The sequence below is a fragment of the Calonectris borealis genome, chromosome 19 (assembly GCF_964195595.1).
Source record: "Calonectris borealis chromosome 19, bCalBor7.hap1.2, whole genome shotgun sequence".
Classification (NCBI taxonomy): Eukaryota; Metazoa; Chordata; class Aves; order Procellariiformes; family Procellariidae; genus Calonectris; species Calonectris borealis.
Genome location: NC_134330.1, coordinates 9,483,772 through 9,510,488, shown reverse-complemented (window position 1 = coordinate 9,510,488; position 26,717 = coordinate 9,483,772). Strand labels below are relative to the sequence as shown.

Here is a 26,717-nt window from a genome sequence, read left to right as displayed (position 1 = left end):
GTTGGTAAAGCAGACCCATTTTAACTACTTTCCATGTTCAAACTTTATTTGTAGATTGTGGGTAGGTGATAAAGGCCGCTGAGCCTCTGATATTGCAAACATAAAGGCCTTTGATCAAAGGTCTGATTTCACAGTTACTGGCATCTGTGATATGACAAAGCCGACAGGCCTGTCTCTGTTTTAACTGTTGCAAGGCAAGACAAGGCATCAAAATTTTACTGCCCCTCTGAAGGAAAGACGATGATTGACGAAAAGGAAACATTTCCTGTAGATAAACACACCATAGTGAGCATAGTCACTAGTGAGAAATATTGCCATGAAATTATGTTAAATTCCCAAGTGCTTGTTAATAACAAACTTGCGTGCAAACGGAAACATCTTTTCTACAGTGCTTTTTATCTAGGAAGTACTAAGCGCTTATCATTTAGGTCAGTACCATTCCCCGTTTTAAACACAGGGAAAGGAACACAGTGGGAGATGCAGCAGTACACCTGAGCTCACGTATAACTGAGCAGCACAGCCCAGAAAGAGACTCAAGGTCCCTACTTTTTCCCCAAGCCTCAGCCTGGTCTGCTATCCGCCGGAGTAGGCTTCCTCCTTTGCCAAAGATGAACCCTAGTTCTTCCTGCAGGAGAGTTAGATGCTGTACTTCAATTCAGCATCATCCAGTGACACACACAGTTCTTCACTGCATGAATTTCAAAGTGATACCAAATTCCATGAACTATCCCTCAGGGCACTCAGTAATGAATTTCTTAAAAAACAGGTGAGTACAGGAACCTGGGAAAAAAATTAATAGTTGTACATTCTTTCCAGGACATAGAAAAACTTTTTCTTTACCTTGCAGAAAAAGTTTTCTGTTTTTAAAAAAACAGGCTGGTACTGAACCCTTCATTTCTCAAGAGTCAGATTTTTTTAAATTGCTGTCAGCAAGTCACCTACACTTTAATTTGTGATAATTAACAACAGAGTAGAAGAAAAAAGGACATAGCCTCCACTCGTTTCAGGAGACACTGCAATACAGCTAGCTAAAGAGGGCGTTTGGGTTTCCCCCCTTAACTATAAACAGTGAAACGCTTTAATTTGTTAAGCTTCTGCTCATGAAATGTGCATTAATTCCTTAATGACAGGTGTACCTCAGAGTCAGGACAGCTAATCACAAGATCAAGAGTTAACCACAGCACATAGCTCATACTAACCCACATCTTTTTCAAAGAACAGCTTGGCAAGGTCCCATGAGCCAGTTCACAAGAAGTTTATAGGAAAAAGTTATTTCCTAAAAGCAGAACTAATAACCTCTGTTTTCCTATGGCTTTATGTCTTGAGACAGCATTCTCCAATGCTGTCAGAGGTGGCAGATGTCCAAAGTCTTTTGCCTTTGTGGTTTCTTTCACATCTAATAAATGTTAAGCTCACGTTACAGGGACTCCCTCATTTCCCTGGCTCCAAATTTCTATGAAACCTCTAGCAGCATTGTATCTTTCAGAAGTTTTCCTTCTTCAAGTGTGACCAAAATTGGCCAATGGATTAAAAGAGTACAGGGTGAGGGGAATAAAGAATAACCTAGAGAGAGACTGACTTACAAAATACCCTCCGTTTAAAAAAAACTGCTTCCATTGCAATTCGTGTCTTCATTTACTGGAATTGCTGAAGTTCTTTATTTTGGTCATAGTGGCCACATTTTATTCCAGAGTGACTTTCCTGTTTCAGAACAGCTATATGCGTTATAGATCTGAAGTCAGCCATAGTGGCTTTTCCTTTCTATACCGAAGCAAATCAGCAGTATTACTCCACTGTATCCATAAACTCGGAAATGCGTGCATTATCCACATCAGTTACAGCTCTCACTTCTGTTAGTCAACATTGTCAGTCTTTTAGTAAAACACCACATGACTCTGGTGAAAAACAGACCGAGCAAAATTTCTTGCCATGACGTTTAATAATCTTAAGTTTCATAGCTGGCCTATAAAATATCACTTTCGGGATAGACAGTCTCTAACTCTCATTCCTTATCTCAGGATGTTTTTATGTGCAAAGTAGAAAACTTAAATCTTCAGAGATAATAAAGATTGGGCACAGGTGCTGCACATAAGGAACTATCACTGAAATAAAGCAAACAGTATTTATCTTTCCCTCTCTACCCACACCCTACTTTTGCACAGTAATATCTAAACAGCTGAAGAAATGGGGTCAGGAAGAAAATGCTTAGCCACCGAACTTGTACAGAACATAAAAGGCAGAGCTCCCTTTGAAGAAACAGCCTGGTGGGGTCCTGTGAACATGCTTTCTCACTGAATAGAGAAGAAAAAGAAAAGATCCATTTTAAATTAAAAGGCAACCTAGTCCTCAACCTGAACAGCAATCCACGCTCTTTGGTCCTGCACTTCAGTCACTGGTATTAAAGGTACTTCTTTTAGGACACACGTCAATCTTTTTGATCATTTATTCTTAATTTAGATGTTGAGCAGAAAATAAAGCATCTTATTTGTATGCCCATTAGAATGCTGCATAATACAGAAGGGATGAAATAAAAAAAAAAAGCAGTTCCAGTCCGAGGCAAAGGGGAAAAAAAAACCTCAGTGCTGTCTGATTATTGAAAGTAACTCACAAAAGTATTGCAAAGTGCCTGTGTGGTCAGTAAATTTAAAGTAAATGAGAATTCAGGAAGTACTGCAAACTCTGAGTACCAAAATCGGTGCTATCAGATAAAGCAATTGTCAGATAAAAGAAACTCCTTGTCAAGCATTCTGCTGTGGAGGTATACATGTTGCAGGTGGAGAGCAGACTTAAGGTCTTGCATAAGCGTGGCATGCCCAAAAACCTTTATTGCTTCTGCTCGTGACATTGACTGGAATCATGCTTGACTACGAGTACCCACATGGTCTGCAAGATACTTGGTGGGAAGCTGGGCTGTAGAGCACCTGCTGATCGCTGCTTATGTCAATCCTTCGGTGCTGACCCCAGAGAAGTTTGGTCTGTATAGAAGTGCAGAACACACCATAGTACGGCTATAGCTCACCGCTGAACGTGTTTTAGCATATATAGATGGTAGGTAAATCCACAAGGACCTGACAAGATAGATATGCGAGCTACCTTAGCACTAAGAACTTTACTTTCAAACAGACAAATGCCAAGCTAGCGAGGGCTCTTTCAAGTCAGTCCAACAGCCAGACACTAATGCCACCCAAACACCAGCAGATAGCTCTGTGCAGGTCTGAACAGGCACACCAGGTGTTCCCAGGAGGTACGCACTTTACCGAGGGAGCTGCAGCATTCCTCACCAACCTCCGCAATGGAATGGTTTTCAGATGGGGTCCCAGAAATCATTTACTCTGTCAGCCATTCCTCACAAGGTATTGGGGGTGATGGAAATGAAAACAAGAGAAAATTAATCTTTTCATTAATTTAGAAAGATGCAACTCACGACTCACAGCAAGTTTCTATAAATAAATAGCATTGTTTAAATCTTATTTGTAATTACACTTCAAGCCAGAGACTTTCAAAGCTGCACTGAGAATATGGCATCCACTTGTCTAATTTACTGTTATTTTAAGTAGGTACTGTATGCCCAAATTCCCTTGGCAGATTATATCTCAGCTTAAGTGTTTTGCTAGAGGTAATTTTCACGTGTTCATGACAGCAGCAATGAGAGGAAGGAAATAAAACAAAAGAGAATTCCACCTAGTTGTCCAATTTCTTCCTCTCTCTGTGGCAAGTTGAAAGAGTTTTGTGCACAACTGCAAAGCTGTACACTCGCTGCGCTCTGCCTGGTTTGGCACGTAGGAGAAAGTGGAAGTGAGGAAGGACCAAATGCAAGTGGTTTGGGAAAGGAAACAAACCAGTAGGTTTTCTTTACCAGCCATGCATTTCTTAAAAATATGAAAAACTGCTCTTTGTGCTACTTTTGCTCACTATACTAGTCACTTGTTCATTACAACAACGGTAATTAATAAGGAACAAAAACTCATAAGTAGATGACCTTGAAACTCCTGTTTATACTTCAGCCGCCTCCTGCAGTCCCCAACCACAGACTTAAACTTCATAAGGATCAAAAATGTATAGAAAAGTAGAAGTTACTGATGGGAAAATAATTTGTGCTAATGCATATATAAATCTGGAACACAAATCTGCCTATGAAATGAGTCTTATTAACACCTTGCTTGAAATACCCCAGGCATGCTTAGAAGGCACCTGGTGATCCCCAAGGAAATTGATGCAGTTTTGAGGAATTGTCACATAGCTGGTTGTTCTTGAAAAGTTGGACAGAGAACAAAAATGGTTGGAGAAGTGCCTATCATGTATCTACGGCTTTTTAATACTTATTGCAGTGCTGCAGTGTTGCATGAAATCTAAGACATGTAGCAAACACATGGAAAATTAGCAGCCTCCTAATATATATCACTGCTAATAGCCAGAAAGATCATAGTCGCCCATTTATTCACTACGAAAGTTGAGTTGGGAAAGAGTTACCATCTGTCCTTTTCTCAAGGCACTGTTTTAACTAAGAGATTTCTACATGAAAGTAAAACCAAATCTTAAAAAGCTATATTTACTAGGACTGTAAGATATAGAGGTTTTTTGGGGGGTTGTTTTTTTTTTTCCAGATAAAAAATTGGTCCCTAAATCAGTTAAACTTTTTTTTTCTGCTGCTAGACTATCTGGACTGCTCCTCCCTCCATTAAGAAACTTGCCTTTCACATCAACTCAAATTCCCATGCAATGGATTTGATTTTGGTTTTGTCTCCTGCTCATTTTGCTCCCAATTTGTGATGAAACCAACTGAGGAATCAGAACTGCTCCATGCACACTAATTCTGAACCCAAATATAGTGGTTTTTCCTCCTCTGTTCAGAAACACGATCAGCAGTTTGGTTTTTATATGATCATTACTTATAAATACACACATAACACTATCCAATCTTGAACCGACTTCAGATTTCTTTCTTTACTTCGCTGCATTCCTACCAAGTGTCTGCTACAGGTAAGAAAATACAACTTGGTGTCTGAAATGGCAGAGACAGAGATATCTCTTGCAATTACTTTTAAGTGACCTGGAATTTCAGAGAACACTTAATTCATCTCCTCATAGCTGGGGTCACAAACTGCTGTTCCCTATCTTCTGATGCTCTAAGGGCCCAGAGGAGGACTGCAGATATTCAGGGACAACTGACAATGGTAGATGTTAGAAGATGCAGGTGTTACAAACGACTAAGACATTTATCAAATGCAGACACACTCCATCCTACCTCTACCTTCTTTTTTGCATAACTTCCTAGTTTTATGTTTTATTAATACCACTTTTTGGGGGTGAGGAGAAAGAAAATATTCAACCTCAGGCACACCACCCTAGGATATTGCAAAGAGAAAAGACTGCATAAAACATCTATAGACATAAGGATCTTGCTGTGTGCTGGAGGCATAATACATCTCCATTCAGCTAAACTGTGCAATAGAGAAGTGGAAAAAAACTGCAGAAATTGCTTTGAAAACAAAAACAAAAGAGTGTTTTCCTAGAGCCATCATCAGGTTTGCTTGTCAGATCAGATGCCTTTTTTTTTGTGCTCCATTCAAATGCAAAGAAAAAGCTTGAAGAAAATTGCTAGTTCTGGTATTTACACCCTTCACATACGCAGCTGGAGTGAGATTTCTGCCGTGGTGGAGCAAAAGCATCAACAAAATAGTCTAAACCTAATGGCAGTCATACTGCAAGAACTATTTAAACATATATGCAAAAGATTTCTTGATTCCCTACCACATACTCTCTAATAAACTTCATGCTTACACAACTCCTAAGTACCTATATTTACAGCAAGTTCTAGGGAAATGGGCCGTTTCAGGGTAAAGATTATGATCCTGGAAGTAGGACTGAAGGAAGGAGGTTAATAAAGGTAGATGGAGTCATGAGAAACCACCTCCCCACTTCACTAAGGAAAGCAGAAGCTTCACAGAAGCTCCACAGAAGGCAAGTCTTTTTGGAGTCACCAGCAGACATTTGGCTTGTTTTAGCTTCCCGTCTGACAACAGCATACACTCTGCCTCATGCTGCGACTTTTTAAAGAAACACTTGCAGAATCAGTTCTAACTTTTTAAGAAGTAGGATTTAAGAACTGCCGTCTCCTCTGTGTTTGTTTACCCTTGCGATATTTGGCACTCTCCTTAAAGCAGTTGTTACTGCAGTTACTGCATTCTTTTAAGACTAAACTCTTCAAAATCACATGGTTGTGCAGAAAATAACCAAAACAGAAAAAAACAGGCTCCAAACTCAGAATACAACTCAATCACACCCAAAAAGTACTTATTTCTAAGTTTCATGGCAAACTTGAAAGGCCTGCTTGTTACTGTGTCCATAGTTGTGGCAATTATTATCTGAAGAGAGTAAGTTTCCATCAGACACCACCACCCCCCTTTTACTTATTTTTTGCAAACAGAACAATGATGATTCCCAATACAAAAAGCTTGCTCAGACATAAGACAACAAGGCCAGGTTAACAGAGAGACAAATGAAAGGAGAATGCAAGAAAACAACGCATTGTTTCTGTCCTTCTGGCAGGTATCCCGATAGGACAAGAGGAAACGGCCTCAGGTTGCGCCAGGAGAGGTTTAGATTGGACATTAGGAAAAATGTCTTCACCGAAAGGGTTATCAACCACTGGAACAGGCTGCCCAGGGAAGTGGTTGAGTCACCATCCCTGGAGGTATTAAAAGACGTGTAGACGTGGTGCTTAGGGACATGGTTTAGTAGTGGACTTGGCAGTGCTAGGTTAACGGTTGGATTTGATGATCTTAAAGGTCTTTTCCAACCTAAACAATTCTATGATTCCATCCTGACCAACTCAGTGCCCTCTTTTTCATGTAACTGCTACGAAACAAGCCCCGTGCCTGTAAAGCTAGAAGTAAATAAAATCCTCTGCCATTTGCTTTGCTACCAAACTACTACTATGGCTATCTGGCCTGATAAAGGACAAATTATTTGTCTGGTTTTTACCCCCACAAAAATTTAATTTCTTTACCTTTCTTATCTGATCAGCACAGTGTCCCAGGACCTTGCTTATCAGCTGCTTATTCCCACCTGCCTGCCCTGCCCTGATCCACTTGCTGCTGCTCCCCAAGTCACCTGCCAAAGCAACTACTTGTGTGGCCCCCACAGTGAGAGGGGGAGCAAAAGCACCTGGAAGGGAAAGGGGAGGGAACAGGGAATGTGTGTTTTTGCTTTACTTTCTCCTCCCTGCAGAAAACAGTAATTAATTTGCTTTAGAAGACAAAATTAACAATGTTACTGCCTACAAATAATTCAAGTAAGCCTTCAGAAATGACCAAGCACATCTTATTTCAGCAGAAGCATGTCCTAATGCTTGCCTTCATTGCTCCAGCTAGATACAGACTAGTTCCAGAGCCTCCTGAAGTGATTTGAGTTGCATCAATTTCCTCTCCAAGTCCTTCATATTAATTGATGTGCTCTGAATTACATCATCAATTTCTATCAAAGTACAGGTATTTAAATACCATCCATCATCTTATTTTTACCTAAAAGCCCCTACCCTCCTTCTCCCTTTCGCACATACACTTGCTCTCTCTCTCTCAGCATAACACAGGGAAAGCTTCATGTTTTAATATACACTAACATCAGCTGCAAACAAGAGGTGTGAAAGGAAATTAGGTATGCACGTCAACTCATTCACAAATTAACTGCCTATTCATTTGCAGGAGCATGGTGCTTTGCCACACTGGAAAGCACTTGCCAAACAAGAGGCAGCTAGGGGAGCATCAGTATTTTTCTAGCAGCTTGAAAACAACTGGAGCAGGTAGATGAAAAGATACCTTTGCTGTTCTCAGTTTCCAAACATAAGGCAGACATCAGCATCATCACCAACATTCGGATATTAATAATTAATTAACTTACAGGACCACTGTGAGTATTGATTATTTGTGAGGTGTTCTTATATGCTAGACAGTCTTGCTATGCTAGGTGGGAAAGCAGAGCTAGAGAGGCTGTGCCCAGTTATCCAAGAGCCCACAGCAGGTCTGCAGGGTGGTCACTCTGGAACATGGGCCATCTGTGTCTCATGTGTTCCTGCTGAAGTCCCCTGACACGACTGAGCCTCCTCCCTATCCTCTTTCTCTTTGCTGCCCTGCTTCCAGCACCACTTCCAGGGACGCAGCAGGGTTAAAGAGCACAGTGACTTCTGCAGTAGGATCCATTCCTGTGGACCTTAGGACTCCGCGGTAATATAAATACCAATACTTCATGGCAGTGTCCAAAACCTAGCTTGAGCTCTCTGTTCCTTCTTCCAGTTATCCCTTCTAACACAGGAAAATAAAGTAGTAAAATCTTGATCTCAGTTGTACAGTATGAACACCCTGCAACTGCCCTGTATTCACACTGATGTGAAAAGACTTCAGCCCAGCTATTTTCCTTATAAACTTCAGATTACTCAGCTTTGATCAAAGATATGAATATCATTTTCTTTCTGAAACTTTGCAACCCAAAATAAACATTCCTCCTTCACAATCAAATATTTTTATGCAAACCCACTACCAACATTTCACAGCACGTTTGAAAAATAAATGGTTGCAGCCTATCAAGTAAAGCATTTTGCTTAAATTACACACTCTTCTTTCATAAAATTACAGAATGTGGTTTTGCCTTCTCGCCGTACCAGGGACTGCACAGAAGTGCACTGCAGCACTGTTATTGCTGCTGCTGCACCAGATACGCATCCTGCAAACTGCTTAGACCCAGTCTTCTGCTTCATATTAAACAACATAGAACCCCATTAATTTGTTCAGAAGCAGAGATAACAATGGTCAGCCTTACTGGTTGAGGGCTGCCAACAGCAGAGATCCCTATTATACATAAGGAAAGGCCAGTGAAAGAATTACTGTATATAGCACAGGTGATCCATGTGCTAAGCAGAGAGCTCCGTTCTCCCGACAGTCATTGTTGTTATTCGTCTGCACAGAACACTGCACGAGAGTGTCCTTAATTGCAATTCCTAACTGTAAATGGAAATAATACATAATTAGTGTATAACCAAAAAGCCTTCCCCAGGCATTTCAGATTTGTTTAAGAGGCATCCATGACTACTTGAGTAAGCATCAAAACGCCACTAAATTTTAGAGCTGAGCAGAAAAGTAAAAATATCTGGAGCTTAAAGTATCTTTGTACTTCAAGACCAACCTCCATCCACAGGCTAGGTTACATCATAAGCCCTTGAAGATCTGAATAGTTTGGTTAATTGCATTTACTTGTCATGTCCTCTTATTTGAGAAATCCATACTAAGGCTATGAGTATGGTAATGGTTATAATAACAACAGGGGATGCCCAGAGGATAAAACTGATTTAAAAATCAAACAACAAAAGAGTAAGGTTTAATTTGTCAGGGCTCCTAAAAAACAACAACAAAAACCACCAAGATGAAACCCAACTGAAATGACGAAAACCAGATGAAAGTGCAACTCAGATCCATCTCTCCTTTCATCTCAGCATTAAAAGTTTTCAGACTTTAAAATAAATAATATATTCTTTCAGTTTATGACATAACAATTAAACATACGGCCTAAAATGAGAGACTGGGTGCTAGCTGAAACTCAAAGCATGTAACTAGTGATTTCAAACCAGCCAAAGGCTCATAGCAATATCTGACCCTTCCACTAGCTGATAGGAATTAAAGAACAGAGCACATTATTCAGGACATTCTTGGATTTTGCATAGCAAACACCTCAGAATTCTTCCTGCAGTAGCTCTTGATCTCACATTTTGAAGTCTCCTAGAAGAGGACAGCCTGGTTCTCCAGCACATCCTTCTGCTGGACGGTTACACTGCTGCCAAAGAACACAAACTTCTCTCTGCAGCCAACATTTTTACACATATAGCAGGCACCTTCTGCACCCCAGCACCCTGCTCATCACCACGGCCTTCTCAGGGCTTTCTATTACGGCACAACAGACAGCTTCTTGGTCTTGCCTGAGAGGTGTCTCCACCTAGATTAAACAGAAAGAGACCATGCTGAGGAGTTTAAAACATTGAAAATTCCAGCTCAGAAAGAGAGAGCTGCCAGTGGCCAACATTTCTAAGGGCAAAATTACAGCATGCGGGAATTACAGATCTGCAGACAAACCAGCAATTTGTGAGGAATTCAAGTCTCCAGAAGCGACAAATTAGGACCACAACGCTAACAAAATTAGACAGAGTCTCCTTTTAACCTCATCTCTATTTTTAAGGGCTTTTTTTTTTTTTAAAGGCTTTGTATTTGTTGTGTTGTTAAAGTTTCCGTGAAATTGGGCCGAGAGCGACTGTTTAGGAATGAAGTTTCCCCATAATTTACTCTCATTACCTTAGGATGTGTGAAATGATGCCCGTGCCTGTACAAGGAGGTTTCTCTCAGCAATTTAACAGAGTGACAGAGTCGCACAGCAAAGACAAAACTCAGTTGCAACAGGAAAATTTCCACAATCTTTGCAAATACACTGCTTGACAGGAGGCTGTCAGCTGTAGGGGTTTTTTTTTGTGATGATCCCTTGCATTCTTCAGTCTTCTCTCCAGTTGGGGACACCGCTAGAGCCAAAAGGCAGCTCTTTCCCAATGTGACTCTTGCTCATCCATATGTCAATAGACTGAACCATGGAAAAACAAAACAAGAACCAGGCCAATTTCCACCCCCCTCCACTCAATAACAATAAAATCACACAACAGCATCTTTAAAACCACGCCTGTCCACTTTGATAATTACTCTAACAGTCCATCTAAGCATGCCCTCTCAGCCCCCGTCTCCAAAGAAGAAACCAAAACCTGAAGGAGAAGGAGGAAACAGCTCATCTGCTGAATACAATGTTCGGAAATGTGAGGTGAACATTCCTCACTAAAGCAAGATGAATGTTCCCACCCCAGCACAATGAAAGGATTCATATTTCATATATTTTTTCCATTGTTTGAGCTTGCTTGTACATAAGTAACTACATTTAGCAATCACTAATGGGAGACATTTAGCAGCTAAAAGAGATTAATGTTTTTAACAGTACAATAGCAGAAGCAACAAGGCAGACTGCACCCTGTTCAGTTCCACCAACGTTCTCCAATTCTGACACAGAGATCCACCCTTCCATGGGCACAGTTACCGCTGTAACACCCATCAGTGAGATATGCAACACCCACTGCCCCAAATGAAAACATCACATTAAATCATTCACAAGGAGGGGGCTGCAGCAACGAACCCCAAAGGAAACCAAATGCCACTGTTTGCTGCTTAGTCTAAGCAGGGCTCTTAAAAAGCTCTACTGCACAATGCTGCCTCAATGGTTTTCAATGATAGAAAAAGTGGATACAAAGCCTGTGTGGAATCAAACAATTCTGGATTGAAACAAGTGAATACTTTGAAGTGTAAAATATTTAAATGAGATGGCTTCATGACATAAGGAAATATCCTGTAGGTACTGATGGAGGCAGTGGATTCAAATTTGCACGTTGAAAACGTGTTGGTTTGACTCCAAGGGGTTCATCAGACAGTGAAAAGGATGACTGAAGGACTTGTGCAGAGCAGGCAGACCTGGCAAGTCTCAAAGCCTGATGGCCATTTCACACTCGTGTGCTGCTGCGCCTCGCTCCTCCTCAAAGTGCAGCTGCTGAGGCAGGTGGGTCTGGCACACAGGGTCCTGCATGGGGAAAGGGCAGCAGCCCTGTACCCCAGAGAAGGCACAATGCCCAGAAGATCTGAATAGAAACAGCGAGAGAGGCTTTTCCAACCTACAGTGGGTTTCAAATAGAAGTGTTCCACAAGTGACTGCTACTGTCTTGAATGACCCAGCATCCTTGCACAGTTATCACTTGACACCAATTGCCGGTGATTTGGGTTGCTGCCTTTCTTTGTGTATTTAACAGAAGCCTCATAACACTGCCCTTTCTAGCTTTCATTACACACGCTGAAAGCGCTCTTCAACTGGACCCTGTAAAAATATAACACAGTGTTTATGGACAAAGACAAGCTTCAGAAGACTGGCAAGGAATTAAGTGTCCTTAAAACTATTAATTGAGATAGAAGAAACAGGGAACACTTATCAGCACAGGCTGCTGGCACACAAGGTCATAGCAGCAGCCAGCAATGGCAGGTGCAAATGATGAAATCTGTGTCCAAATTCTAGAGGGACAGCTTTCTAACAGAGGAGCTCTTCTCCACTGGGGCTGGTGCCACTGTTTAATTTGATTACACACAAGTGAGAGAAGGAAAGAAACAGAAAGAGCGAGGACCCTCTAAGCACCCATGCTGAACTTAAAGGGCGCATGCAGCTGCAGTCTCGGCAGCAGGGGTACTGAACAGTGGTCCACAGCAAAATTACAGGGGGATCAGACAGCTGACATGGCATGATCCTTTGGTAGACAAAAAATTACTTGCTTTCCCCTCAGCAAACCACATGCCGCATAGCAATTTTGGCTGGAAAGACGCTATCCCAGATTTAAAGGGAAACTAATCTGTTAAAAGAAATACATCACAGAGCAGGAGAGTCTGGAACCCGTGTGCGAACGCACCACCACACACACAGACTGACACTTCGTCCATAACACTTGCAGGTGCTACACCCTTTCAGCTTACCACCAAGTCTTCTACTACCTGGCTTTTTGAGAGCTGCCAAGAGACTTTTTCCTAACCATAACTTGTAATCTAAAAGTACCCAAAGTGTGCTCTTGCTTCTCTCTGGCCCTGAAATCTTATAGAAGCACCCTGGGACTGTTTCTTTAAAAGACAGAACAATTCAGTCTCTATTGCATTCCGGGTTAAAAGGGAAAAAAACCCAAAACAAAAAAACCACCAGAGTCTAGGATCAGGTCCTCCAGAGTAAGCCCAAGAATATCACTAAAGAAGAAAATTGCTCTTGTTGAGATATTTAGGTACAATTTTTTTTTAAGCCTACCTTAAAATTGTCATGACACTACCTACCGGAGTCTAAACTATACTTACAAAATTATATGTATTAATATCTAAAGTGTGTAATTATAAAGGAGCAGATATATTTTAGAAACACCATACTTATAAACCTATTTTTTAAAATAGAAACTTTCTGCATGAGTGCAAGATCTATATTTTAGGTCTCCTGTCTTTACGACTCAATACTAGCAGAGGCAACTGCAGTCCACATGTTCGAATGGAAGCTGCAAACAGTGATCTTCTATATTATGTCAGTGGCGTTGATAAAAAATAGAAAAAGCAACCTTACTCCTGCAGAACAAAAGAACCCCCTGAAAACAGTGGAAAAACTGCGCTGCTAATAAATTTTCTTCTTACCAGCTTCCTTCACTAAATTCAAACTCATGCAAGCAAAAAGTTTTATGTATGTTTTAATCTACCAAGAAAACTGAAGCACTGAAAAATATTGGTTTTGCCAGCCAAAAGTGTGATTAATGAAATTTACAAACAGCTTCATTATCAGATGAGTGATTTAAATCTACTAACTGCTGATGTCCACACCATGACTGATCCTACCTGTTGTTTTCTGGCAGTCTGCGCAGAGACCAGAGGCTGAATGTCTACAACTATCTAAACAAACCGAACTCTCCCACTGCTGGGCTGCTTCTGTATACACAAACCTCTTGCTACAGATAGCAATTGCATAGGAAATCTCTCCCACTCAAGATTGAAGCAGTTTGTACTTCAGTTGCACAAGTCTTCGAGTGAATAAAACCAAACATCGTCAGGTTACAAAGCCCAGTAATTCCTAAATGGTGATGAACATATTTCCTATTTACATAGAAAATGTGAAGGGATGGTATAATAGAGCTTAACTAAATATTTAAATCAAGAAGGTTAAATCCTGATTCAGATTGTATTGCGTGTGCTTACAGATAGAAACCTCTATCCAGCCACTCACATAACTTCTGTTTTTATTCAAACATTAGCTCTACTGCTAACTTATTCTTGTTAAGTAAAGTGGTTTTCAGCAATGCAAGTGATTTAAATGTACACTTGTGAGGCAAATGTAAGCTTGCAATGATGTACAGAGTTTGACATTATACTATTACATATTTTTGGACATAATATGTCTACAGAAGCATTACCAATTTTGAGTCACTTCCAAATGAGAAAAAGAAGTTTAACAAGAACAATGAAATGCAGAGCAAAAGTGATTTACCTCTCTTTTCTTCAGCTACTGTTGCAATCCCATTCAATCCACAGTCCAAAAACCTGGTAATTTTGGTAGCTTTGTAATAACTTAAAGTACACCCACTGCACCTTGGATAGCTGCCAAAAATGTGCCTTAAGATCACATGCATTTTAGCACACCTTTAAGGGCAAAGGTAATTTTAACCCTACTTGGAAAAGCGTTTTAGCTTCTAAGAGCTTTACTGAAGCATGGCATGAGAGACAAAGAACCCCTGGAAGGGCACTATGCAGCGACTCAAACGTGTTTTCACTAGAAATAAGCTCCAAGAAGCAACAGCTGTTCTCCCTCCACTGCATCTGTAACTTCTGAGACACACAGGTTTAGAAAGATGCCCCACTTCTCCAGTGCCCCCAACCCCAGCAACTTAAGAGTATGACCCAAAACTTACTTAAGTAGTGAAAGGTCTACCCAATTCCATGGGTGTTAAAGCACATATAAAACAGTGCATTAGCTTCCAAAACTGGTCATGCATCTAAGCTTACAAAGTAACTGCAAGCAATATCCATTTATGCCAAGCTGGAATTTGCCAACATGTAAGAGGTACAGCTTATGACTACCTAAAAATACGTGTTTTATGAAGGAAATAGCAAGCGTCCCTAAATTTTAGCAGTTCTACTAAGACCCTGCTATAATGAAATAGGCAAGAGAAGCAGACTCATTAATTTTACTGCTTTTTCGGCACTTCTGTACAGTTCAAAGTACATCACAGAGCCGGCAAGCACACAGCTAGGGAAGCGTTGCAAACTGCTCATGAGCATCCAGCACCTGCATGCATACAAAAAGTAGATTAAATGAACACAGAGGTAAATGAAATAAAGTTGGTTATTCCCTTGATAGCTAAGAAATGCTGTTCGGAAGAAAGGCAGGGAGGAAAGGGCAGAAGATGCACTCACTGTGCAGAGTACTAGTGGGTGAGTGCCCAACCTTTGGCCAGAATTAAGCACCCAACAACCTCACGTTCTGACCAGTGACTCAAGCTTTTTCATTAGGGATTGTGTAATTGTTTATGCAGTGTGTATGCAAGCACAGATGAACAAACCCACCAGGATTCCTCTTATTTAGAAGGGGGGGGGGGGGGGGCAAGGGAGGGGAATCTCCCTTATCTTAACAGTTGGGAATAAAACACACACAACACACTTTTTAGTGCCCCAAACACCACAGCTTAATTGCTCATCAGAAGCTCAAGAATCTCAGCACACTCTTGTTATAGTCAAAAAAATCAATGACTAGAAACTGGCACTGTAGTATTTTCCATACCATTTTATAGGAAGGTCATCATGGAGAGATCAATGTTTGCCCTTCCAAGCACTATTACTCAGGTACCTTGTCTGGTACTTCTGAGTTACAAATTCCTCAAAAATTGCAAAGGAAAAAAAAAGTCTCATCTCCTAATACTATCACATTACATTGCTTTTTGTCCTCCTCCTTCTCTTCCCCATCAGAGAAGGGACTAACACATCCAAGACTGAGCTGATCAGGAAGTGCCAGTTTTAATCAGAGCATTGTAGCTGTCAGTCACCGGTGGCCCTTGGGTATTTTGTTTCCTGAATATATAAAGGATTGTTATCCTGAAAGTTAGTCAGCATTTCTGGCTGCCAGGCGGAAATAACAAGACTATTACAAATGTTTTAACATTAGTATAGCTGCAGCAGTATTTGAGTTCTAATAGCTTAATACACAAACACATACAGTGACCACTCTTTATGAGGCACACTGTGCATTAGAAATCATTTTTCCTTATTGCATAGTTTGTTTCCTAACTTACATAGTCAGCACTTATTAACAGTGTTGCAATTCTATATTAATTATTATTTAGCACTGACAGTATGCCTGGAACTGCACAAAATTAGTCCCTGCCCCAAAATGCTTAAGCAGCCCTGATTCAGTGTCCCATAAACAACATTTCATACACCAACCTGCTCAATTATGAAAGCCTGGATAGCTGACCAAATTATTTAACTCGTGCTGCTCAGGACAGCCACGCCACAGTGGGTCTAGCTGGGATAAAGTCTACAAGCACAAGCCTGTTGGAGAAAACCACCCAACACTAAAGGCAATGGAAAAAGGAGAATCCAGTATCTTACGGGGGAAAAAAAAAATATCCTGTCAGTCTCACATTTTCAAATGAAAAGTCTCACTGCAGAGGTATACAGCAAGAGCACACAGTGGTTTGTAAACTTCGCAAACTGCACACCTGGTAGCAAAACTGTGCTAAAGCAACTATATATGCCAGCATAAACGCAAAACGTCCAAGGTCATCACTACAGTTCAGGCACAAATCATGAAATACAGAGGCGAGAGGCAGAAAGAAGTGAAAATTGAAATCAACAACAGGGCAAGATCCCCCTTTCAGGTCTGTACTGCTTTGTTGGCATGCTCTCCCAAAGGATCACTTCTCTGAAACGAGAATATGCAGAGAGAACAGATTATCAAATCATAGAACAGCCATATGAATCAAAGTTAACCTTCAGGTAGGTTTAATTCAAGCCCTGCAGGCTTCACACAGACAGAAGTCCTGTTGACTTTGTCAATTCACCCACTCTTGTTGTTTTCCATGTTGCCAAGAACACAGGGCTCACGTTCTAAAGACAATAATGACATGTTTCCAATACGAATAAAGAAAATGGGAAGCTATGAAACAAATAATTAGCTGTGTTCTGTTATTTACATAATTATTGGCAGAAGCCTGAAGGAGTAAAATGAATTACTGCAGTTTTGGTTCAATGCAGCCTTAAAATAAAAAAACATCATCACATGCCAAGGCTGAAAGGATTTTCATTCCAGCATGTGGTTCTCTCATTCTGCCAGCCAAGCTCCAAGCTGCTACTGCAGCTATTCTCCGTATAACCCTGATCTTTTCCCTCTGCTGTTCTGTTCAGCCACTGCAGTTGCTGGCCACCAGCAGAAGCATAGGAAAGGTATTTAAAAAAAAAAGAGCCTGTAGGAGATAATATTGTTCACCAATAACGTAACCCTGCTATGTTCATGTTGCTGAAGCCTGAATTTAGGTATGGCAAGGCATAAAGCTGAGTTTTTCTTCTGTATTTCTCTCCCTTGAGCTAAAATTGCTCTATGATTTTAGTTATGCTAGAAAATCAACAGTTCAGGAGAAGGATGATTGATATTTATTCCCTCAAAAACAGAGGTACAGAATACGTGGGAGCAGCTACATTGCTCTCATGACATGCTTCATTGCTGTCTAGAAGGATCAGCCTGACAGAAGAACTCAATGCCTTGCTCTGTCATTTCATATATTGAGAGACAACATGGTGGTTCCCAGCCATGTCTTGTGTGGAGGCTTTCATGAAACACACAGCATCATGAAGAGTGGAAAGAGACCACCACAGGGTCCTGAACAGCTCATCCAAGAGCCTTCCAAAAGAAACCTCCAGCCACTCCTGACTGGCAATAGGTCCAAAGGAATGACCTCAAAAGTGAAGGATTCTACATCCCTTTAGTCATCCAGGATCCCTCACATTCTCACTTTCCTGATTATTTATACCACTGTAAAACCAGAAGCATGGAAATTAGTGCTCCCTCCCTTTCACTTCCTTTCCCTGCAACCCTACAGAAATAGCTGGGTTACATAAGACAAACACCCACAAAATAACAATGAAAACAGATGTGTCAAAAAAAGAAAAAATGTGTATGAGACGCCTCCTGTGCGTGCCAATTCTGAGTAAAGTACCTGCCAGTCTATGAATAGTGTAGTGCACTATTTTAATAGTGCCAAACTCAAAGGGAGGTTCTAGTAGTTAGAGCTCAGAACTAAGGGTTTGGGGTTTGTTTCTGGGTTTTTTTGTTTGGTTGGTTTGGTTTTTTTGCCTGTACCTGTCTCAGACTTGCTTCTTGACTTTCAGACCAGGAATTTCAGACCAGTTTACCAAAAATGCAATTTTCAAGAGAGATCCCTGCCAAGTTTGGTACCCAAACTTCTCTGGAAACTACCAGACGTTGTTCACCTCACTTACTCCTCTCTAGGCTCTGAGCCCAAGCCAAAGCCCATTTTGCTCAACTCCCATTAACTTCCATGGCCCCTTAGGCACTTCACAGGTCCGTTGTAGAGCTCATTTTGAACATACATTATTTTTTTCTAGAACACTCATCACCCTACATTCATAGTGCCAATTTCCAGAAAACACTCTCAACCAGCAGAAGGGCATCATCTTCCAACATCCATTTCCAACAGACATCTTCATGCATTCTCCTGTGATGCTCATCGTGTTTGGTAGATGCTGTCTGTAAACGCTTGCTGAAAGTTATCGTTGTCTTCCCTCAAATCCCTCGTCACTCTTTGGCTACGCGGCCTACCAAATAAGCCCTATCTGCTAATCTCCTAAGGCCCCTTACACTAACCAATACTGTCTCTTGTCCCCTTCAAGACTCTCCCATCCATGGCCTACAGCTCTCCAGTATCTCTTGATATATATGGATTATAAGTACCTTGGGTGCACCATCTGATTCAGTAGAAGCTGCACAATGATGTCCTGGTCTGTAATACACATATAGCAACGATGATGCAAACAGGCAACTTGGCAAGAATTCTGATCTCTGAATCTCCTAATTCCTATCTGTAAAATAAAATTACGGTTTTGCATTGAATCTCCTGAATAGGTACCATGAGCCTTTATTAACAGTCGTAAGGAACCTCAAGACAAACCTTATTCGATTCAGGTGACACACTGTAACACCTTTCAATCAAGTTCCTCAGCGTTTGAAAGCCCAAGGAAGAGCTATGGGATTTCACATTAGGGGAAAAGTCACCAGCTTTTAACAACGTCTATTGAACTTAGTAGCCCACCATGCTACCTAATGGGCAGCTTATTTGCTTCTGATGTACAGTCTACCAGAAGCAAATAATAAATAGGAACAACTAAAAACAAGTTGACTGATGGAATTTAACCTTATTACTGCTTGGCATGATATATGAAGAGTCCTGAAGGAATGATTACAGAATTCCCACATTTTTGACCGGAGAAGCTTTTCCACACAGCTTCTGATATTGACAGTCTCAGAGATCAAGGGACTAGTAAGATCATCACATTATTCTTAAGAATACACTCAATATTTATGAGGATCTTAACTCCATGTAATAAAGGACACATTCACTGACTGTGATGATATGGATGCTCTGGGGATAAAATTAATCAACATGCATGAAAGAGGATCTCAGAGTGAAACAGGAAAATCTGCACATAATAACAAAGATAGTAACTATCTGGCAAACCTACATCACAAGGAAGAAAAATACTATGATTAAACATAATAAGACTTCACTTGAAATGTAAAATACTCTGGAACAAATCCTGCCAACTCGCATAAGAACCAGCAAACAGGAAGCAGCTGACTATGCAATAGAGCCCATCACACAGGGAAAACACAACGTTGGAGAATTAGATGCTACTACACAGTCCTTGTCATTGTGCTGCAAAGTGCCTTCTATTGCCTGCTTTTGAAGTGCATGAGGTTCAGTTCTTCTAGCTTCTGCTCGCTGTGCAGTACTTCTTGAATTTTGGGCCAGTAACAGGTACCTATTGTCCAAGCAAAACACTGTCATCCTTCTGCAATTCTCACATGTGTGAGCTAGTGGCACTGCTGGCTCAAGTAAGTTCTGTCAATACTCTTTTCCAATATTTTCCAGCATTACACTCCTTCCACGGCTGAGTCCTACATTAAGATTAGCTCAACAAGAGACAAAAAATGAAGAGCTTGCACTGCCACTTAATGGTCTCCTCCCTGAAACTATAAGCACTGAGCATAGTCTTATTACAATGGGGATAACGAGCTCTCTTTATCCCATCACATATATGAGATCTCAGACTGCATGAAGATCATTCAGTATGAAACACTCTATGAGGTAATATATTACTACCACAAGAGTGAGCTCACAAGTAAAAAAGAAGCAGTTTTGGCTTATAACCTCTTGAATGTCTTTGCACTTGAGAGTTAGTGTTGAACCTTTCCTAACACTTCAGTTATAGCTTGTACTACATAGTTTTAAACTTGACTTTCAACTTTCAATAATCATTTGCATGTATGTATCTTCAAAGAATGGTATTTGATTTGCAACTATGTGTTGTAATGAGAGGCTAATTAACACAAATATGGTTATTAGCAAGTTACAGACATTTACAGGACAAAAACAGCAGACCAAAGCCTATGGCATACTGTGTCACAGGGATAAAGAACCTCAAGGATGAACTAATACCAGCCAAGACTCTGCCACTAACTACATTACCACAGGCGAATCGCCGACACTCTACAACTGTTTCCCCTTCTGTAGTGGGATAGTAAGACTCGTTTACTTTGCTGGGTAGTTCTCCAGCTTAATTAAATCATTACCTTTAAATTAAAGGCACTACAAAAATGCCAGGAAGTAGCGTCTGAATTAGAAGGTAGAGGTGACACCCTAATGAAGCAAGACTATTTTCATCGTCAACAGCAGGCATAGTAAAAGGTCATCCATGGCATAATTGTGAAACCACATTCCAAGCTTCTGAAGGTAAGATGACTTTTCCCAAAACTTCATTAAGGAAGAAGGTATGTCCCAGCATCACCAGATGGCTGAAATGCTCTAGTTTCACAGGTAACCTACAATGGTTTCGTTACTGCTAGTTTTCCCTTTTCCTTACCCTTTGCCTTCCTAATAGCAGCAAAATATCATGGCTCTTGAAAGAATGCTTTTTCCACAGGCAACTGTTTTCAGTATGATCAAAGACCTATTAAGAAAATTGCAGAGGATCATTTCCCTTCAAGTCAGTAATATTCAGCACAGAGTTTTCAATCTTTTCTTTAGAAGAGCCACAGTATAGGCACTCCTACTTTTTGTCTGGGACAGCTTCTCCCAAATATCATTATATTTTAACATTCCCCATACACACTGGCAATTTCCAACTCTGTGTAAACGTAAGGACGTTATTGAAAGATCCACTGTTACTGTGTAGGCTTTTTATTTTTAAAGTATTGGAAGAAACTTACTCTTAAATAGTAAGAAGGCGGCCAGTTCTCAGTGGTGGCCCAGTTTTATCATATATTCCTAAAAGAGCTGCAACAATGTCAGGTTTGAAGCTGTATATATCCTGTATCTCAGAAACTGCACTCAAGTTCTGTCACAGAACGTCCCAGATACCAAAAGGCATATGCCACCCTAAATTCTAAATTAGTCTATACTGGGAAGTCATTAAACCAAAACTAGGGAAACAGGCAGCTACCTCCTTGTTTGTTGCACCTGAGAAAAGATTACCCAAGAACAACTCATTATACACAATGTCTTTGCATCCAGAGTGTAAACACCAAGAAATGCCACATTTGCTGTTTACTTTTTAGCAATACAAAAGCATTTGCTTTTTACTTTTAGGAGCAAGATGTGCTATAGGAGAGGTCAGCCTAGAGTTTTCTTTCTATTACATAGGATCTCCTTGTGTTGACTGGATGCATATTATTTAGCTTCCATGTGGTTATGTTAGGAAATAGTGGAAGATAGCCAGGGAATTACATTTGCAACAAAGAACTCCATATATGATCTTTTTTTTCCTGTTGACTAAAAATATACTAAGTATATACTTGTATATACTTATTTTATATATATACACTAAATATACATTTGCTTTTTTTTATACTTGCATTTGTGACCAGGAAGACCAAAATAGTTGCATCCAAGGTTTCAAGTAAGATAGAAGATGTACTTGTAGTATCATGCCCATAAACTGGATTCTCTGTTTGCTTATGTCCGTCTGTCAACTGCCTACTAATTGCTTTTGAGTCCACTGACCTGCTTTTGACTAAATTTGACAGCAGGAAGAAGTCCCAAAGCTCCCAACACTTTCATTTAAAAAAAAAAATGGCTGGGTAGAGGAGAGACTCTTATAAGACAAGAGGAGAAAGGTTAATGACAAAGGTCAACCCTTACTTGACGTCAGAGAACCCACAGGAGGGATCACCCTAGAGACACAAATCCTCAGGAACCAGTTTCCATTGGGACTGCTGCTCTTCTAACACTTGTTTCAAATAGAGCTGGAACCAGAAATTAATTCCAGTTCTCACAACAGTTCACTGGCCTTGGGTAAATCATAACTTCTGATGCTACTTCCCCTGCCATAATGTGGCCAGTGTTAAACTCCCTTATTACGTTGCTGCAACAATTCATATTTGAAACGTACTTTGAAGGTCTGAAGAGTTGTATTCACTAATTATTACCTGGGTTGAGACATGAGCTGAATATTCAAAGTGCTAGCTTGATTCATATGCAAGTGCATGTCATATAAGCATGTGGTATGCACTAAGACTCAAAATATAAAAGCAAACATTGCTTTTAGAGAAGACCTCATTATAAAGTCAGTTTTGAGCTCAAAACACATCATTTTTATCACAACTCTTCTATTAGACTGGATTTAAATTATTCCTTGTTTTGAATTAGCACGTTATAAAACACCAGTTTGAAAAATAAAAACCCAGTGACAGAAGACAAAAAGATCATGCAAAATTTGATTCTGTCTCCAAAAGAAGTCTGATGTCTGAGATCTTAAACCTTTGATATCAAGCTGAAAGCTAACAGATAAGTTCCACAGGGCAGTTACTGGGCACTGCAAAACCAGAGCTTATCCTAGAAATATTGGCAATCATAGCATTAGGACTGGCAATACTACATCACAGTAGGCAGGCGTTTTTATCCTCTGGTTAGGCACTTTCCAGCCTTCCCAGAAATGAAGATGCTTCTGCCTGCCTTTGCCAGAGCATCCCATGCCTTCTGTTCTTGCAGGCAGAAAATTCAGATGACAAAGCTCTTACTGAAGGTACTAGAGCAAATAGGTGAACAAGATAATGCTTTTTTTTTTTAAAAAAAAAAAAAAAAAAGACTGAGCATGCATGGCGGGGGGGGAGATTTGTGAAAAAGCAGCTTTCCATGCATTAAAGGAAAACGGTGCTTTATGGTTAATCTCTTTACTAGAGAGATTCTATTTGAGGGTGAGGGAGCAAACTACAATTTCCTTCAGTAATAACAGATCAACCTTTTATCTTCAAGCTTCCTACTGTAACATACTGACTACCAATCGAGTACTCAATACTTCCCAAGACTTGTCTTTATATTTCCTGAAGGAGCAAGCCCTGCCTAAAAATAATAACAAAAAAGCCACAACAGTGTCAGTTAAGTCTTCCTTCTAATCCTCCCTATCTCTCTACCCCAGACAAAACAAAGCCAGCCTGGCCAAATTATTCTGACAACAGTGACTAGATTTATGTCCCTTGTACTCTATCACTGCCCTACAAACATATATTATTTTAATGCAGTATAAACAAATATCTGATTTGTTTAACACCACATTGAGTCCTAGTGATTAAAGTATGTATATGCATAGAGCAAAATTTATACATGCACAAACCCCTTTATAAGCTCTAAAGATAAAATTATCAGTATTGCCAAACACAGAATATGTATTATATTTTAATTACATGAAACAGTTGAATACCAACAAACCTACTTCATTTCTAATTAGAAAAAGTTCAGTAATCATCTTCTTCCCTGCTGTTATTGCCTGACAAGAATAAATGAGGAGTCCCCTCTAGGGACTATAGAGTAAACATCCTAACACACATTTGTTTCAGACCTGAGCTTCATAGTAGTAGTAATCACCGAGGCACATAGTGCCTTTCACACAGTACAGCTAGTAAAACGCATCCGTCAGGGAGTGCATGATTTTAAAATGTTTACCTCAAGAAAACAGACGCTTTGCAAAGTGCAATGCAGCTGCCTTGCTGCTCCTCCTGCGTATCGCTCACCACTAGCCAGCCAGCAGAAACTATCAGGCGGCTCTGTTGTCACCTACTTGTGAGTTCTGCAGAGAAAGGACCCTCCTTGGCAAAGGACTGAAGGGCAGCCTGGTTTTTCAGGCTGGAGGGACTCAGCAGAAGCAAACCAAAGGTGATATGCTCCGGTGCTAATTTCACCCACAGAAACAAAAGTGATCGCATTCCTCTATTTCCCCCGTTTCACAGCAGGCTGTGTTTAGCTGACGGCAGCTGCACCTGTCACCCACAGCATTTATACTATTCATAAGATCAATAACGCTTCTCCCATCAGCCCACAAAATCACATGAAGTATCCTCCACGTTTGCCAGCCCTCCCCGGCATCAGTCCTTTCCGAAAAAAACCCACCAAACATTTACTCCGCCACCCAGCCGAGACAAACAAAGGACACCTCCTTCTGTTTTCGATAAAATTCAGACAAACTAGAGAACAATACCGGAGGGTCTGTACAATGGGCACCAGCCGCAGCCGGCCACACCACATCCCTTACGGCTCACTCCAGCTCGGGCACGGGGAACCGCAGCCCCCGGCCCGGCCCGGCGGGCGAGTCCCGCCGCCCCCCGCCCCCGGGACCGCCGCACCGGGCGGGCGGCGGCTGCACCGTGCCCGGGCGGAGGCTGTCCCCGCGGCGGCAGCGGGGCGGGACGCCGCGGGGAGCCCTCACCTGCCACCGTGTACCGGTCCAGGTAGTTGAGCACGTTGCCCACGCTGAGGATGCCGGCGGCCGCCACCCGGGCCCGGCCGAGGCTCGGCGCCTTGTGGCGGGCGGCCGGGCGCTCGGGGCGCTTGCCGGCCGCCGGCGGGTTCATCCTGCCCGACAGGGTCTGCACCTCGCCCTCAGCGCCCCGGCCGCAGCAGCCCCGCTCGCCGTCCTCCTCCTCCTCCTCGTCGCCGGCTCGGAGCCGCCCGCCGCAGCCCGGGCTGCTGCCGGAGGAGCCGTCGCTTTCCAGGCACATCATGGGCTGCGGGAGGCAACCGCGGCGCGCAGGAGCCCGCGCGGAGTGGCCGGCGGAGCGCCCTCAGCGCCGCATCCCGCGGCCGCCCCAGCCGCCTGCCTGCGGGACCGGCCGCCGCCTCTGACAGCTGCCCGGGGGGGCGGGGCCCGGCGCAGGCTCCGCCCCCGCCCCCGCGCGCCCCGTCCCGCCTTAACGGCCGCGCGCAGCCGCGCGCGCCCCGCCCCAAGGGCTGCCGCGCGCCCCGCGCGGGAAGGGGTCTCCTCAGCCCGCCTCAGGCTGCCCCTCAGGGCCGGCACCTGCCCCTCTGCCCCGGCAGAGCCCAGGTCTCACCTGCTCGGCATTGCCAGCGCGCTGCGACTAAGTAATCGGTTCCCTTTATCCAGGTTTTACTATTCTACAGCACTGTGCAGCGGCTTAGAATGCACTGATTGGCAGACTTGTGTAGTTAGCTGGAAAAAAAATACCAAACAAAACCAAGGACTCAAGCAATACTGGCTTGTATCCAATGGTAAACTCCACATGGGCCACACAGGCCCAGCCCTCAGATCTGGGTTTAACAAAACATCCGCGCAAAAAAGCTCCATGCCTACTTCCAACCCCCAGAACCATCTACAGTCACAAAAAGATTGCTGTCAGGGAAGGGACGATGTTGTGAGGCAGCGTGAGGGCATGCTGGAATGCGCCACCAACCCCGCCGCTTCCTGCTTGGCCCCAGATGATTTTCCTATTGCAGAGAAGTTGCTTCAGGAACAACATGCCTCTTCAAAGGAAGTAAAATTGCTCCAAAGTTCCCCCCACTGAAAACAGTTTCGTCCCGCTCCCTATAAAGTTCCACCTTTGAGCTAAGAACGGCCAAGCGAAATTTCATTTCAAAAGGAGAAGTCTTCAAAGAGATAAAAGTGTTCACAACCAGAGTGGCTCCAGCCTGTCGTACCTGTAGTAAAACTACAAAAGCTAACTAAAACCAGAGAAATAAAATGACTGCCAGAGAGCTAACTTGCACTTGTTTAAGAACAGTAGGTTACGATTTCAGATTTCTCTCAGTTTATTGATCTTGCCTACGAAACTCTACCATGATTAAAGCCTTTGTCTCTGGGATATGCATTTAAACAAAAGCCCTGTCACCTACCTCCAAGGAAACTGGAGTTGCTCACAGCACAACGTGGTGTGTGTGTGCTCAACATACCTGGCGTTGTCACACCCTCTCCACAGGGCTCGGACCGATGACACCAGGGCCGGACTATGCCACTAATCTGGTGAGATACTGCAAAAGGAACCCCCAGGATGCTGCCGGTGAAAAGGGCACTTTCTGGTGAGTCAGCGTGCAATTCAGTGCTGTTTGAGTAACGCGCCGTTGAGGAAAGGAGCAAGCACCGTTTCTGATGACACACGACACTCCCAAATAGTGGTAAGTGACGTTTTTATGTTGAGAATAGGTCTGCAGAGATGTTCCAGAGCTCGTTTCGGTAACAGAAACAGCATAGCTGGATTAACATAGGATAACATTCTGGCTGACTTGTCCAAATGTAGGGAATCATTTTTTACTCCATAGCAGCGTCTGCAGTTCAGGTGTGACTGACATGGTAAAGGTTATACTAATAAAACTGCTTCTTCACATTCCCACTAACTTCAGAATTTCCAGAATTACTGGTGTCCACTAATGTGGTCAAGGGTCAGTGCTCACCGAGAATATTCTATAGCCCAAAAGGAGAAAAACAGGGTAGAACTGAAAAAAAGAACTGAAAAAGAAAAAAAAAAAAAGCATGAAATAGCTTCACAAAGACCACACAGCTTGGCCAGCAGTG

General features: G+C 42.0%; 1 protein-coding gene across 1 annotated transcript in view; it reads right to left on the bottom strand.

The window, feature by feature from the left end:
- LOC142090687 (sphingosine-1-phosphate transporter SPNS2-like) overlaps positions 1-24,915 on the bottom strand; it is a 128,854-nt gene extending 103,939 nt beyond the window's left edge. The window contains exon 1 of the mRNA XM_075168986.1: positions 24,621-24,915. Within this exon, the coding sequence (XP_075025087.1) occupies positions 24,621-24,915 (295 nt within the window). The remainder of the gene's footprint in view (positions 1-24,620) is intronic.
- Positions 24,916-26,717: the final 1,802 nt, after the last annotated feature.